The sequence below is a fragment of the Phoenix dactylifera genome, chromosome 17, assembly GCF_051530095.1.
Source record: "Phoenix dactylifera cultivar Ajwa chromosome 17, Ajwa_hap1_PhDact_Kaust_v1.1, whole genome shotgun sequence".
NCBI classification, from domain to species: Eukaryota; Viridiplantae; Streptophyta; class Magnoliopsida; order Arecales; family Arecaceae; genus Phoenix; species Phoenix dactylifera.
The window spans coordinates 11,839,419-11,854,959 of NC_143206.1; the positions used below are offsets into that span (position 1 = coordinate 11,839,419).

A 15,541-nucleotide genomic window follows, 5' to 3' on the forward strand; every position below is an offset into this window, starting at 1 on the left:
AGAAGTCACAGCCTGCTCATTAAACAGTCGGTATTCTGAAGGTGGTTTTCGACATATATTCACGTCCTTTACAAGAATAACAGGAATCATTCCTGCTATCTGTTGAAAGCGCACAGAACACTAGGCCATTCTAAGAGAAGCGAGCAGAAGCATAGAGATGGAAAACAACCCAACTAAATATCACCTAGCTTTATATATCACTTCAGTTAAAAGCACCTTCGGTCGAGTAATAAAATTACTTGAACACAAAAAGCATTCCAGTTAGCAGGAAAAATTTAAAAGGGACCTAATGGAAGGATTTCATTAGACAAAGCTAACAATATCTGATAGAACAGTTCATAGAGAGCCACCTTTCATGTTCAAATTTCCACGCCAAACTAGATAGGCACATACTACGAAACTACATCCAGAGCAGCAATTACAAAACAACTACATGTTTACAAGTAAACTGCAGCCAAAGAACCCAACACATATTCATTTCCAGCAGAGATCACCACCACCACGGAGACGAAGGACAAGGTGAAGGGTGGATTCTTTCTGAATGTTGTAATCTGCAAGAGTGCGACCATCCTCCAGCTGCTTCCCAGCAAAAATGAGGCGCTGCTGATCCGGGGATATGCCCTCCTTGTCCTGAATCTTTGCCTTCACATTATCGATAGTGTCAGAACTCTCCACCTCCAAAGTAATGGTCTTCCCTGTAAGAGTCTTCACAAAGATCTGCATGCCACCCCTCAGCCGCAGCACCAGGTGAAGGGTGGATTCCTTCTGAATGTTGTAATCTGCCAGCGTGCGTGCATCTTCGAGCTGCTTTCCAGCAAAGATAAGACGCTGCTGATCCACAGAGATTCCTTCCTTATCCTGAATCTTTGCCTTGACATTATCGATGGTGTCGGAGCTCTCCACCTCCAAAGTGATCGTCTTCCCCGTCAAAGTCTTTACAAAGATCTGCATGCCGCCTCTTAATCGGAGGACCAGGTGGAGAGTGGACTCCTTCTGTATGTTGTAATCTGCTAATGTGCGGCCATCCTCGAGCTGCTTTCCAGCAAAAATCAGGCGCTGCTGGTCAGGTGCGATGCCCTCCTTGTCCTGGATCTTGGCTTTCACATTCTCAATGGTGTCTGAGCTCTCAACCTCAAGAGTGATGGTCTTCCCTGTAAGGGTCTTGACGAAGATCTGCATGCCGCCCCTGAGGCGGAGAACCAGGTGCAGCGTGGACTCCTTTTGGATGTTGTAGTCTGCCAGGGTGCGGCCATCGTCCAGCTGCTTCCCAGCAAAGATCAGGCGCTGCTGATCAGGTGGGATCCCCTCTTTATCCTGAATCTTAGCTTTCACGTTATCAATGGTGTCTGAGCTCTCAACCTCAAGGGTGATTGTCTTGCCGGTGAGGGTCTTCACAAAGATCTGCATCTGAAATCACAAGCATGAAGCGTCAATAATCATATATGTATGACATGAACAACTTAGAAATTTCAATGAAAACTAACAAGAAGACCAGCCCAAAACCCAATTAGTTCATCTTTGGGTACAAAAATTTGACAGATAATATCAGATCAAGATGGCTTAATGACAATATCATATTATTTATAAAGCGAAAGAGAAATCAAACCTCAAGTTAGAAAGGCGGCAAGTTATAGATGGACAAAGTGAAAGCAAAAGTCAGATGCATAACCTTTGTGAAATATTAAAAAGACAATTTTTTGAACATAAAACAGATTCCCATCTATCATCCAAAATTTTTATTGCTAATAAAAAGAAACATACATATCCAATTCATAGGCATCAGAAAATCCTATACTCTAGAAAAATAAGTGAAACTTATCTGAACTACGCAAGTGCAAAAATTACCCAGATGACACCACGAAACCACGATCTAATTCCTTAACAAAGACTGTCCAATATCTAATTACCACGATCTCATCTAATCAAACGTTCTTAAAAAATAAATTATCAAAACAATTCACAGAAAGAGTAAACAACAGAAAAGATCGATCAAAACCCTAAAGAACAACAACAAACCAATCAAAACCCCGTGCTTTACCAAAAAAAAAAAAAAAATCAATAAGGCGAGACCAAGATACAAAAATTAATCTAGATTCATGTTCTCCTAAAACGTTATCATATCAAAACGGAATCTTGGTTACTTTTGGTTTCTTCCGGCAGATAGAAACGACTACAAGAAAACAACCAAAACCTTAAAAATCCAAGAGAACACCAGCAATCCAATAAAACATCATGTTCTACAAGAAAAACCAATTATCAGATTATCTTTGTTTATTTTGGCAGAAAGAAACGACCACAACGAATCATCGAGACACTAAAAGACCTAACCAATCCAATCAAATCCCAAGATCATTACACATCTCAACTCACAAAGGAGAGATCAGGAGAAGAGGAGGCTTACCTTGGTCTCTCGCGCTTCTATCGCTTCAACTCGAAGAGATTTTTGATCGATGGCGTAAGAGGAAACCAGAGACCTCGCAATTTATAGGCGCTCCCTGGAGCCACCGACAACGGCTGACCGTCGGATCGGAGCGATGATCTTCTGACACGTGTATTTGCAACCTTTTCCTTCCCCTGGACGGTTGGACTCGGAGACTTTTTTGTTGGAAGATTCTAGTTGGAGAGCGACTCTTTTGGAGGTAAGTAGACGCTTCTGGATCATTTTGGAACAGGCTTTCATACCTATTGCAGATTTGCAGTTATAACAACCCTGTTTCATCCAATAATTGGATCGAGTCCAAGTTGAGTAAAATCAGATAGGGAATAGGTGGTTAGGTTCGATTTTGGGTTGGATTGAAATTGGGTCTGGATCTTAGACAAATACTATTATTTAAAATATTTAGTTTATTTCATCTTCTTGAAACCTTCTTTTGGGGAAAAAATTGATTGCTCAAAACACGTGGATATATCGTCGGCACTTGATGGCGAGCACGACGGCGGTAACCCTCAAGGCATCCGACCCCAAGGCGCCCGGCCCCAAGACGCCCGGCCTCAAAGCTTGCAGCTTTGGTCTCGATTAAGTTGAGCTCGATCAACCTCAAGCCCAAAGAAGATCCAGTCAAAGGAAGAAGCAGACCCCTCCGCTCCACCGAAAATCAAATCCCCCTCTTCCTCATCTGGAGTCCAATCCCGCGATCTCCGCCTCAACGACTGCCAACGATTAAATGCGCACGATCTCAACGAACCACCAGCCAGTCCAAAATTTTGGATCGTCTACGGTAACTCATTAATTCACACGATCACGTCCAATCACTACGGTAACTCATTAATTTGCACAGTCACGTCACAGATAATTCATACACTCCTCTTATAAAAATGAGGACTTCTTCCTTCTGAAGAGAGATCTTTCTTTTATGTAACCTCTCTGCTTGCTCTACCAAAAAAACCCTCTGACTTAAGCATCGGAGGGCCGGCACCGGAAATCCCAACCACCGGAGAAAGCTGTCCACCACCGCATCCCCTGCCGGAGCTCCTCCTTCTCGTTTCGCAGTCACCCCCGGGTCCAGTTTCCATCAACACCTTCCATTTGTGACTTAATGTCAAGATATGATTAGCATTATACCCGTTGGAAGATTCCAGTTGGAGAGCGATTCCTTTGGAAGTAAGTAGAAGCTTCTGGATAATTTTGGAACAAACTTTTATACCTATTGCAGTTATAACAACCCTGTTTCATCCAATAATTGGATCGAGTCCAAGTCGAATAAAATCAGATAGAGAACGGGTCAGATAGGGAATAGGTGGTTTGGGTTCAACTTTGGGTTGGATTGGAATTGGGCCTGGATCTTAGACAGATACTATTATTTGAAATATTTAGTTTATTTCATATTCTTGAAACCTTCCATGTGTGATTTAATGTCAAGATCTGATTAGCATTATACCAAGTGTGAGGGTTATTAAGATTATTTTATAGATTATATATTAGGTAAATTATCGAGCTCAGAGTAGGGCAGGGGTCGTCGGCTTCATGGATGGCAAATCTATTCTATCATATTATTTGGTTGGTTTCGAATGTACTAGAATTTCACGTCGCACATATTATTACATATGAAGATCATGTAAAAATTCACATTTCACTATTTTTATATTAATTAATGCAAAATAAATGATCGCAAATATGTGATCCTTTATCTTCTCTCTTCCTCCACATTTCTTTTACCTGATCCATTAAACCTAACTAATTAATGAAATCATCTCTTATTATCACTTTGGTAGAACAAATGGTAGAAAGAGGAATGTGCTAATTTAAATTAAGAAAAAAAAACTTTTTTTATTTAAATGGATGGCTGCTTTAAATAAATGAACATAAGCAAAAATTAATGAAGTAACTTTATATTTATAAATATATTTAAATAAAATTAATATGCAATAATGAAATGAAATATTTAGGTTATGAGAAGGCGTTAAAGGAATATGCAACTAACTTGATGAATAGGAGTTAACGAAAATTATGATGATCGGTTGCAATATAAACAAAAAATAATGATATAAATAACGGATTATTCACACTTATCAATATAAAGCAAATGAGTTAATAAGAAAATTTCATTATCCAATAAAAGATATAATCAAAGAAATATAATTCATCGGACGGTTAGCTTAGATATTTCTCTAGGTACAACCAAAATTGAAACTATTTATTTTTAGGAGTACTATAAATTTAGATTGCCTAAATTTTCAATAAGCCCATACTTTGCATGAAAAAAAAAAAGTCAGTGATCTATCTTTGTGAAACCATCCTAGCTTGTAAGCCAATGGATCTGGATCAAGTATGCAATAGATCCATGACTATGAGTTGTTGATAGCTCAGCTGGTTGGAATTTAAAACCTTGATCATAAAACAATTATTTAAACCCTTATCAAGCTGGAGCTAAAGTCAAACATAAAATAAGACATAAAATTAAAAGATTTCAAAAGAACTTTATACCGTCTTGAAAGGATAAATTGGCAAAAAGTAGATGAAAAGGGAAGCCCCCTGCCTTCAGCCCGCGGATCGGTTCGTGCGCAGCAAAAATTAGTCATTTTGAGCCTTGATTACATCTGATTTGAAAGCTTACCGCATCTATGACTCGAAATAAGAGCAAGATATACCAAGAACTATTTGACAGCTTTGTCACTTAGTCACGCACACAAGCCCTCATTTCTATCAGTGCAAAGTAAAGAGGCCAATGAATTGAATCAACAGAAATGTTTCATTTGGGCCACTGATCGAACAAATAGGAAGATAGAATTTATTAACCATATCAAATATAACATAGCAATGCAATCCGCATAAAAATAGATGCCCAAATGAAAAATGATTAGAAATATAGAAAGTGTGAGATCTAGTAGATCAAAGCTATGAAAGATGTCACCTTTTCAAACAATATGTGATGGGAACATCAGAGACATTCGTTCAGACGATCGCACCATTAGAGCCACTTGCTCACGTTCGCACCATGAATTGACTTCATTGTGGCTGGAAGATGATCTTGAGCCACCAAATTGAGTCGGGCTCCAAATTGGATCCAATATAGTCTGCATCATTTTTATTTTCTGCAATTTGCTTTTGTTTGATCGAGTCAATTTAGTCATTTACTTTTAGTCAAGGCAATTTGGTCAGTTGTTTATTATTAAACATGTCAGTTGGGTTAGCTATTAAGTCATGTAATTGAATCGAGTAATTGGATCGATTTTGGTATGTAATCAATCAATTGACTTAATCAATTGATTGAGTTGATGTAAGGATCCAAGTTTGGTATATCATTAATTGATTGACCTGATGTAAGGCCTATATAAAGGTCATCCCTCTCATGAATTACGGCATTGAAAAATTGAATAAAATTTAGCCTCCCTTTCTTCTTCTTCTTCTTCCTCCTTGTCTCTTCTTCTTCCTCTTCTTCCTGCAGTGGTCCTCTATCAATATGCTCTTCTTCATGCATCGCAGTGTTCATCCAATACAAGACAGCAGCTGGGGAGGCTGTAATCTCCTTGTACCGCAGAATTACAGAAGGAACCTCAATCCTTCAGCAAATCCATACGAAGAGCGACAAATTAGAGGCCTTCCCATGAGCCCTATAGGTAGGTAGCCACTGTTTTTTCATCTCTTTTGAGATAAGCATGTAGAGCTCTATTCAAATACCAAAGCAAAAATTCCATGCTCATTTTTGAAACATTAAGCAGAATTTTATACCATCAGCAGGAGGAAAAGGGTAAGAGAGGAACGATCAAGAATAAAATACTTGAAAAAGGTCCATGGTAGCAACTGCTTAAAGATACTAAAACACCCAGATAAGGTTTCTTATTCAACATAAGTATATGTTCTCAGCATGTGAGAGACTCAGCTAGTGCTTCAAGTACATGGTAAGACTGTTCCAACTCAAACCGACTATGGAAATCCAGAACCAGACATTTACGCCTGCAGTCCAATAATGCCTGTAAAAAAAGTTTAAGAGGAACACCATTAGGCACCATCCAGATGACAGGCCCTTTCAATCAATCAGAAGAAAAGAAAATATTTAGGAAAACGCATAAAAGAATCTTAAAAAATGGAGAAATGAAGCACGATAGAAGTAAATGCCACAAATGTGCAAGTAACCAAGAGACCCACCACAAGCAACTCTTCCACCAGCATTTCCAGTACTCTTGCTAAGCTCGTGTCCACCTAAAACAGCATCAAGAGTTTGTTTAAGATATTTCTTCCTATAGTGTGGACAAAAAAAGACAAAAAAAAAACTACAAAACTCTGATCATTGTATAAACTCAAGACTAGCCAGTATTTTAACATTCACACAGAATAATATGAGGTTCCATTGGTCAATAGAAACCAGTTGAGAAGAAAGAAAATCTTCATAACAATGATTGAAGAAGGCTACGTTCTCAGATGGCAGTATGACGTGGATGACCCTTGCAAATTTACATGCAACACTCAAGATGTATCCACTCTAAAGAAGAAGACACTCGAGCAGAAAATTTTGCTTTTGAATGTGAATAGAGTCCAAAGCACACATCAAAGAACTGTAAAGAATAGTGGAATATGTTTAATTGCTTGACTTTTAGCATTAGCAAGTAATCTCATTGTGTTTGCTTTGTATCATGTCTTTATAATTCAATTTTTCGGTCAAATCCAACAAAAATACTCTCTTAAGTTGCATAACCTCATTTTAGAGCTAACTCCAGCCCCTGCAGATTCGATTTTATAGTTTTTGCTATTTTTGCTGTGATGGTTTTTTGAATCAAGAATCAAAGTCTGATTATCAAATTAGTGGAGTTCAGATCAATTATAATAAGTTCTAATAGTTTGATTTTGAATTTATCATCCTAGTTGGGTTACTCTTAAGGCTAGGTGTTAACTCATCGATAATTCAATCGCAAGGCAAATAGCTCTAAAAAGGAAGAACAGAAGTATGAATTCTTGGGTCATGAACAATCCATTGAGCTTAAGATATGTTTCAGAGGCATTAATAGTAGAGGAACATTTTGTTCCATAATAAAAGAGCCAATGTAAGAATTTTGTTCCATAAAGATAAAAATGTAACTGCAATATGTGGTCTTACAAGTAAGTCACAGCAAAAGAAAGCAGAGCATAAGGATGGAAACAGAATAGTCCTGGAGCACTTGATGTGCCTAAGCAAAAAAGTTCATGAAATAAAGGTTCTTTCATGTGTCAAACTGCATAAATCCATAATATATTCAAAATACGATGGAGCAAGTTGTCTACATTAATCATAAATCACAAATACCCTCATCATGAATCTCTTAGTCCTAGAAGCTTCTCAGAAGCATCGGGATATATGCGTTAGAGTTCACTATATATAATGCAACCCATGTGTGGCTAAAAATCTGTAAGGCATGTGAGCCACAACTCTTTAAATACACTCTTCTTTAGATACCCCTCTTGAGGCCCCCAAAAAAAAAGGAAAACGAGGGGAAAAAAAGCAGATGTATTACCCTTGACTTGAGTGGTATCAATTTTAGATGAAAAGTCTCACAGTCAAAAATCCTGATGGAATTACAATCTCCAATCATATACTCTCACCTCTTGAATTCACGCACCTGGCATGTGATGAGAACTAGCACCTCATGTGCCTAACAAAGACTGTCAGATATACCTATATCTCAAAAGTATGACAAAGCACTCTTAATACATACATGGACTTCAAGTTTTCTTAACATGTGAAAGAGCAAAAGTAGGAATACCAATGTCAGACACCATGCCAAATAAAACAGGACCACAGTTGTGAGCCTCATGAGAAAAAAAACTGTGATGAAAATGAATATGGAGATGGAATCGGATATAAGGTTGCAGGGCAAAATGTGGTAATAATTGGAACTGTGTTTGTGGATTGCAGGTTATCCACCACTCAGACATACATTACAAAGGTTAAGATAATTTATTCCTCTTTTCTTTACTTTTCATGGGTATAAATATAAATTTTGAAAGGGTAATAACTTCAGATAAGCACTAGACACTGTGATCAAGCTGCACTTAACATTTCTCAACTTTGGATATGAAAGATAGTCATTGTGGCGTGAAAGGCTATGTCATTGGGTGCCAACTCCAGAGAATGAATGAACTCTTTGAAGTGATGATGGACAGAAAACATATCTAACCACTTTTGATTTGAAAATTTTGGAGATTTTATAAGCTTGGAATCCAAAGAAGTGTGGGTGTCAATGGGGAAAAATTGTGGCTTCTCAAAGATATCACACTAAACATGTATTATGATGGTTGTCTTACAAATACATGAGTTAAGTGGTCTTTGGGAAAAGGCATGTGTAAATGAATTTGGAATGAATCACTACAATCATGAACCCATTATTTGGTTGAACTACTCTTATAACAGAAAGCAATATGAAAAGGCATATTTCTACCATATATGTACGCTTAATTGCAGAAATACTCAAAAACATCCCTTCTTCGGCACTTCTCAGACTTGCTACTCTCTGGAGCAAAGTTTAAGTCACTCAGATGAGCAATGCCACATGCCATGTCATTTCTAGTGGTATCATCCTGACATAACAGAAGGAGTGCCAAAATCTGTCATGACATTTTATGCTTAGTATTTCTGCTGATTCTGTGCCATGACCAAGCATCCATTGCATTCCAATTTCACATTTGGCTTGGCATCATAGCACCTCTCCTGGTGTAATCATGAAATTGTAAGTCAAATTGTGAAGCTATCTCCCTCCAGCCATTTCCAAATATCCCCAGAGCCAATGATTGCAAACATTCTCAAGCAATGAAGAGTATGTGCAATATGTATGTATAATGCGGGATTTAAGACAGCACAGACTAAAACCATTTATCAAAAAAAAAAAAAAAGTGTTGCTCCATCTTCATGATGTTACAAGAAGCTAGAAAAACCAACACTTAATGATGAGCCAAAAGCAAGGCAGATTTTCACTATTTTTGAGCCCATCCATGCTACTATAGTTATGGATGATTAGCAGAAAAAATACAGTTGTACTTAAAACTTAGTCAGGTAATAGAATAAATGTGAGAAATGCAAGACTATTATAAGTAAAAAAAGTTTCAAAAAAATAATACTAATTACCCTTTCCAAGATCATCAGGATCACCATGGACCACTACAGCCCTTCCAATAATTGAATTTGGCCCGGAGAGCGGAAGCTGCAATGAGAAAAACAGTTAAGAACCTCCAAAAGCATTTAATAAACAAAAAAGAGAGTTGTATAATTAACTCACCTGGCTGTCAGTAATGGTAAAACTAACAGTACCTGAAACAATAAAAAGAAACCATCATAAAGAGGTTAAGGATAAAATTATTCAATAGACAGCAGATAGGCTAGCAAGACCAATAAATGAGCCAAAGGATAAAAAACGTGTTCATGTACTGCCATGATTGTTGCCTGTGTCAACTCGGAATGTTATGAAGAATGATAACCTTCAGGTGCCCCATGTTGCTTGAACTAAGCAAAAAGTTAGCCAAAAACATAAAAAAAAAAAAAATGGTACCATCATCGCCAGCAATCACATTTCCCAGATCACCAGCATGGCGGATCTCATCTTCAGGTGCCCCATGTTCTTTTCCAGCAGGATTGAAATGTGGTCCTGAATTAAGTAAAATTCAAAAAATAAATTAATACAATGACCAACAAAATGAATATTTCTACAAATGTCCTTAATTAAATTTCATGAGAAGCTGTCCCTGAACAAAGATAGATACCAGTGGACATGCAGCCATTTGTAGTGTCGCCAAGGGCATGAACATGAAAGCCATGAAGCCCAGGTTGGAGGCCAGAGAGGCTTCCAGTCACTGTGGTTGGACCTAGAACATGAACAAAATCATATCAACATGTATGACAACTAGGATAACTTATAATTTTGTCTCAATTTTTACACATAATATGAGAAAACACCAGCATATACTAGCTTATTGTTAAATGTACCATCTCCTTCTTGGGTGAAGTAAACAGTGCCCTTGACACCCTCACTGCCACCAAGTACAGCTACGGCCTTCACCATTTTTTATGTGATCTATGGATAAAACGCCCAAAAATGAAACGATATCTTCATTTAAGACAAGATTATGAAAATGATGAGCATAAGGGAGAAACTCTGACAAACCAAATGAGCAAAGCATAAACAAAGATAAATATGCTTCCTATGTCTGGGAAACAAATCTACAAGCATAAGATGAAACGCATAAAATTTTGACAAAATCTGAACATATAAGATGATGCAATCTCCTAAGAAACAGAATTGACCTTGCAGCAAGGCAATGTTGAAAGCTAATTCAATGTCCACAAAATTGACCACAGTGTTGAACATGCAACTTCAACAGCAGAGTGAACAGTGAAGTCAGCCCTAACATTAGTGTGATTCTCTGTTCAGCACAAAATTTACACTCAAGATGGAGGACACAACCATGCTTTACACTCCAGATGGAGACGCAAGGTACACCATTTTCACATCAACATCCTCACATGAAGTAGCACGCAAGATGTCTGGCCTAAATGCAGTCCGAAGGGGCATGCGAGAAGTCTAGAATAAATACAGCGCAAGTGGCACACACTAAGTCTAAACTCTATGCCATACACAGTACAAAGTGGCGCTCAAGAAGTCTAGACTAAATACGCTGTGAAGCAGCCAAGAATCTAGATTATATGTAGTTGAAAGTGGGAGATTCATTCACGTAATACCAAAAATCGCATAATCCTTTATACAAACATCGCATAGGATTTGAATAGTTAAATATCTACAGATTAGAACAAAAAAATAACAAAAAATAAATTTAACAGAAAAAAAAAACAAAAACAAAAACAAAAAGATCCGAGATCCATGTGCATCAAATAAAAAGATAGCAGCTTTGAACCCGATCCATATTGGTTTGGGCGGCTATAATCCGATGAAATCAAATCTGTGGCCATCAAATCGTCATGAAGCATCCCAACTCAAGCTAGAGCCAAAATCATAAGATAAAAGAAGCATCAGATCAGATCAAAGAATTAGACACCATAAAATCAATATCCAGCCGAACGAGAAACAGAGCATCCAAGTCACTGTTCCCGAGCAATCGATCGCGGGATTAAAACACTAATATGGATGTACTTTACCCTAAAACGATGAACTTACCTCAGGCGACCCCTCTGAGGAGAAGAGAACAAGAATGGGAGAGGGACGACAGAGAGGACTGAGGACTCCTTTTCTTCTCCGGTTCGGGCGGAGGGAAGGTATGTTGACCAGCCCACCAAACCGTATATGTAGTGGATAGGACCGACGATTTTGGGTTATGGTCACCGCAGGTGAGAAAGATTCGCTGCACCCGCAGTACAGTAATGGCGACTAAGATACCAGTACAGTAATTTTATATATATAATAAAATTTTATATTTAAATTTAGTCCAACCCACTAAATACCAACTCTATATAAAATAAATTTTTTTATGTTTACACTTAATACAGTGTATTTAGCCTAGCCTACTAAACATCAAGTCAATGAACCAAACCAAATCCAAATTTTTGGATTGGTTTCGAGCAAATTTTATAGTTTATTTATCTCATTTCAGTTTCAATTTTAGAGGACCAATTTAATTTTGAGTATAGCTCCAAACTAATCCGATCTAATTGGTACACACCCCTACAAGCATGTTTAAGAATATACCTAGATCACAAACTACAACTTTTATAATTTTTTATTATAGTAGCACGAAAAAAATAACATTAGGAGTTTTTTATTCTTATCTGATTCATTTTGTTTATTTCTTTATTTAGGTTACACTAAAAAATAGTAATTCTAAATTTTATATATTACTTTATAAATCTTGTTTTTCAATTTATTTTTTTCAGATTTTTTTCAAGATTTTCGGTCTCTAGTTATTCAAGAGTTGGCTAAGATAGAAATGCAACCTAACAATATTTTCAAAGGAATAAATAAAATAGCATATTCACTATATTTTCTCTGCCTTTCTTTTCTTGACACTTGATTCAGTCATCTCTCTTCAATCACAAAATAATTAGGCCATTTAATATCAGATAAATATTTAATTTTTGAATTTTTCATTATTAGAACGTTGATATTCAGTTATATAATTTTTTTACTAAAATCATATTAATTTTATAGTTTATATATATTATATGAATAATATTAACATTCATAATTCAAGTCCTTTCCTCACACATGCATTGTAGATACCGAGTTGCCAACTTTAATGCAAAAAATAAATATAGTATTAAAAATAAAAAAAATATTATTTTATTTTTATAAAAATAAGACACTATATGCAATACATATGAGAAGTAATTGATGATTCACCATAAATCAATGAATGGATGCAAGATGCAAAAATTTTTTACATGATTGGTGCAATGGCTACATCTAAAATTTGTTTTTTTAGCATTTTGAGCACAACCACCATTAGGAAAACCATAAAAGCTCAGAAATGTAGACATGCAGATTTAGACTTTAAGCCTTTCCGAGTATGCATAAGAAGAAATGTAAATTAGGTTAATAATAAAATTATTTTTATGAAAAGAATGCTAGGGATGTCTATTAGTGCATAAGGAGAAAGATTGAATTTATAAATTGGTATAACACATCATTCAACCATCCCTATTCATTGCATTAACTTTTGTAAGTAATATTAATCATTTTTATGCTATTTTGAATTTTTTTTTTTTTTTTTGCATGTATGAAGAGGTACACCATAGCACCACTCTGCTATTATATTAATATTTTTGTCCTCTCTTCTTAATATTTTTATTTGATGAATTTAGCCCAAGATCTTGTTTGGATGGTATTAGCCCTTGCCACTTGAGTAAGACAGTGGGGATGTGGGATGAGTAGATAATAAAAAGTTAGGGGATTAGCCACTTATCTTCAAATTTTAGCTTGATGGCATCATTTTTTTTAAGTTTGAGAAATAATATAAATTGAAAGTATTCTTCTGTTGTCTAACTGTTTGGCTTCATTACTTTGGAGGAGGTAACCATACCTCTCAAGATTGGGATTTCCTAATTTAAGAACAAAAGTGAGTGGCTCGCAATGACGTAGGGATGCGAGTGTTGGTGCAAATTGAAATTCTATCTACCCCATTAGAATTTAGCAACCATAAATAACAAACAAATTCATAATTTATATTTTTATTTTTGAAATACATATCTTTTTGATTAGGGGAAATGCTATAGTATTGCTCTTGATTTTTGTAAATAGATTAATCAAATTGGCGATGAAAGGTGTGTATGGATCCCTACCAATCTGCATTGCCTCAAGATTTGTGCATGTCTCGGATAAGTAAGTACATTGGCAAAAGCTGCCCAAATATATATGTACGTATATACACGACTATATCCTCCTGAGATGAAAGAATATCTATTTCTCTAAAATCTAAAATTAAAGATGGGCATCCAAGCCAATGATTCATACTATCGATCATGATTTATAATACTAAAAATATCTAAAAATTAAAAATTATATATTTCGGTAGCCTCTGGCTTTTGCATTACATGGATACAAAAATGGATGGTCTCCACTATACTAGTGTGATAAAATATATGATAAAGCATTTAGATTAAAAATATATAATAAAGTATTTAAATCAAAAATCTATCATGTTGATCATGATATATATGTACTAAAATATGTATATATATAATCAATGAATTCAATATTCAGATCGTAGCAAACCATAAACTCGTATAATTTTACCATTCATTTTTTATATATAAGTTAGAGACCATCATAACATATATTTTTCTTTTTATTCTTCTATATATTCTTGGTAGTATAAATTAGAATCAACAATATGGATCTTTGATTTGAATGTCTCATAATTATTTTTGGAATAGAGAGGAAGGGTTAATCCCCACCTTTTGGAATCCTATGCATATCTCGTGCCTTGATTTCGGAAGTTAACTACGACACATGCAGAAATGAGATTTTCTCTAAGACTTTCAAAACCCAGAATAGCAAAAGTAGTTTTATCTATCACAAGCGCCTACCAAAATAAGAAGGATTTTATCAAAAGGTATGCCTTCCCTTTTTCCTCACCATAACTGATGGAATAGAGGCCGAACCACTGCTTAGTAGTTGGTTCTTGCCCGAGATGAGTCATTGCCATTTCATTTTGACAGACCTTGGAGATTACTTTGCAAAATCAAACCCCACCCCCCCTTGCCTGAATGGCAATAGTTGGTACCATCCAAGTAAGCACCTAATGATCTAATTAAATAGGCACTTAGTGGATTATTTCTTCTATACGTTTTTTTTATTAAAAAAATCCTTGAGAACATCAAACCTTGATCTACAATCTCAGAGGCCATAGGTAACACCATTTGAGCTAAGTCTTGACGTTTAAATCCTTGAGAACATATTTTTTGCTATTCTAAATTAGGGGAAAATCGTGATAGTACTCATTTCTATTGGTTGTTTTGTTCAGCTACTAGGCATGAACAATCTATTACTTTGAAGGAGCATGTCGGGCTTGATTCCGAGGCTAAAGAGATTGTAAATAGGCCAATTAAGGATTCCAATTGTAAAAATATATATTGAAATAAAAATGCGACTCCTGGAATTTGAGCCCGTGGCTAATGACTTGCATGCAAGTGCTTAGTCATCGGGTTCATGTATTTTTGTTTAATATTAGAAACTTTATTTTTCTTAATCATATATATTAAGGTCATTAAATAATCACTAGATGTCTATACCAATATCAATATTTTGATCATTTTTTATAAAAATAAATCCTTTTATATAAAATAAAAATGGAAAATAAGTACAATTTATCTTATTCTCTATGATATAATCAATTCACGAGACAGTTCAAGAGATTTTAATTTCTCCATCAGCTATCACGTTTATGCAAGTTATACATGTGAATTCAACTGACTAACAAATTGGTCAATATTTCAATATTAATTCAAAGTATTTATTCAATATAAAATAATTCAAATGATTTATTTATTATAAAAACATTTATTATTCATCAATGAAATAATTCAATACCAAATTTATTCATATGTTTCTGCATTTATATATGATTTTTCTTACACACTATCTAAAAATAAATAATTCATTATTATTTTTACTATGCTGTAATTAAAGC

At 35.7% G+C, this 15,541-nt stretch overlaps 2 protein-coding genes across 4 annotated transcripts; both read right to left on the reverse strand.

Annotated features, from left to right (window-relative positions):
• Window positions 1-274: 274 nt before the first annotated feature.
• Window positions 275-2,528, reverse strand: LOC103711715 (polyubiquitin). Its single transcript, XM_088713764.2, has 2 exons — window positions 2,402-2,528; window positions 275-1,407 (listed from the first exon to the last, which is right to left on the reverse strand). Exon 2 carries the CDS (start codon window positions 1,405-1,407, stop codon window positions 475-477), a length of 933 nt encoding a protein of 310 aa, XP_088569890.2. The 5' UTR covers window positions 2,402-2,528; the 3' UTR covers window positions 275-474.
• Window positions 2,529-6,189: 3,661 nt separating this feature from the next.
• Window positions 6,190-11,683, reverse strand: LOC103711716 (superoxide dismutase [Cu-Zn]). 3 transcript variants are annotated; one of them, XM_008797971.6, is made up of 8 exons: window positions 11,575-11,683; window positions 10,389-10,476; window positions 10,166-10,267; window positions 9,955-10,050; window positions 9,685-9,716; window positions 9,534-9,609; window positions 6,587-6,640; window positions 6,190-6,411 (listed from the first exon to the last, which is right to left on the reverse strand). In XM_008797971.6, exons 2-8 carry the CDS (start codon window positions 10,462-10,464, stop codon window positions 6,389-6,391), a joined length of 459 nt encoding a protein of 152 aa, XP_008796193.2. In that variant the 5' UTR covers window positions 10,465-10,476; window positions 11,575-11,683; the 3' UTR covers window positions 6,190-6,388. The 3 variants fall into 3 exon arrangements, with proteins under 3 accessions (XP_008796193.2, XP_008796194.2, XP_088569891.2); XM_008797972.6 differs by having other exon boundaries at window positions 10,389-10,509; window positions 11,575-11,674; XM_088713765.2 differs by having other exon boundaries at window positions 10,389-11,398; window positions 11,575-11,674.
• Window positions 11,684-15,541: the final 3,858 nt, after the last annotated feature.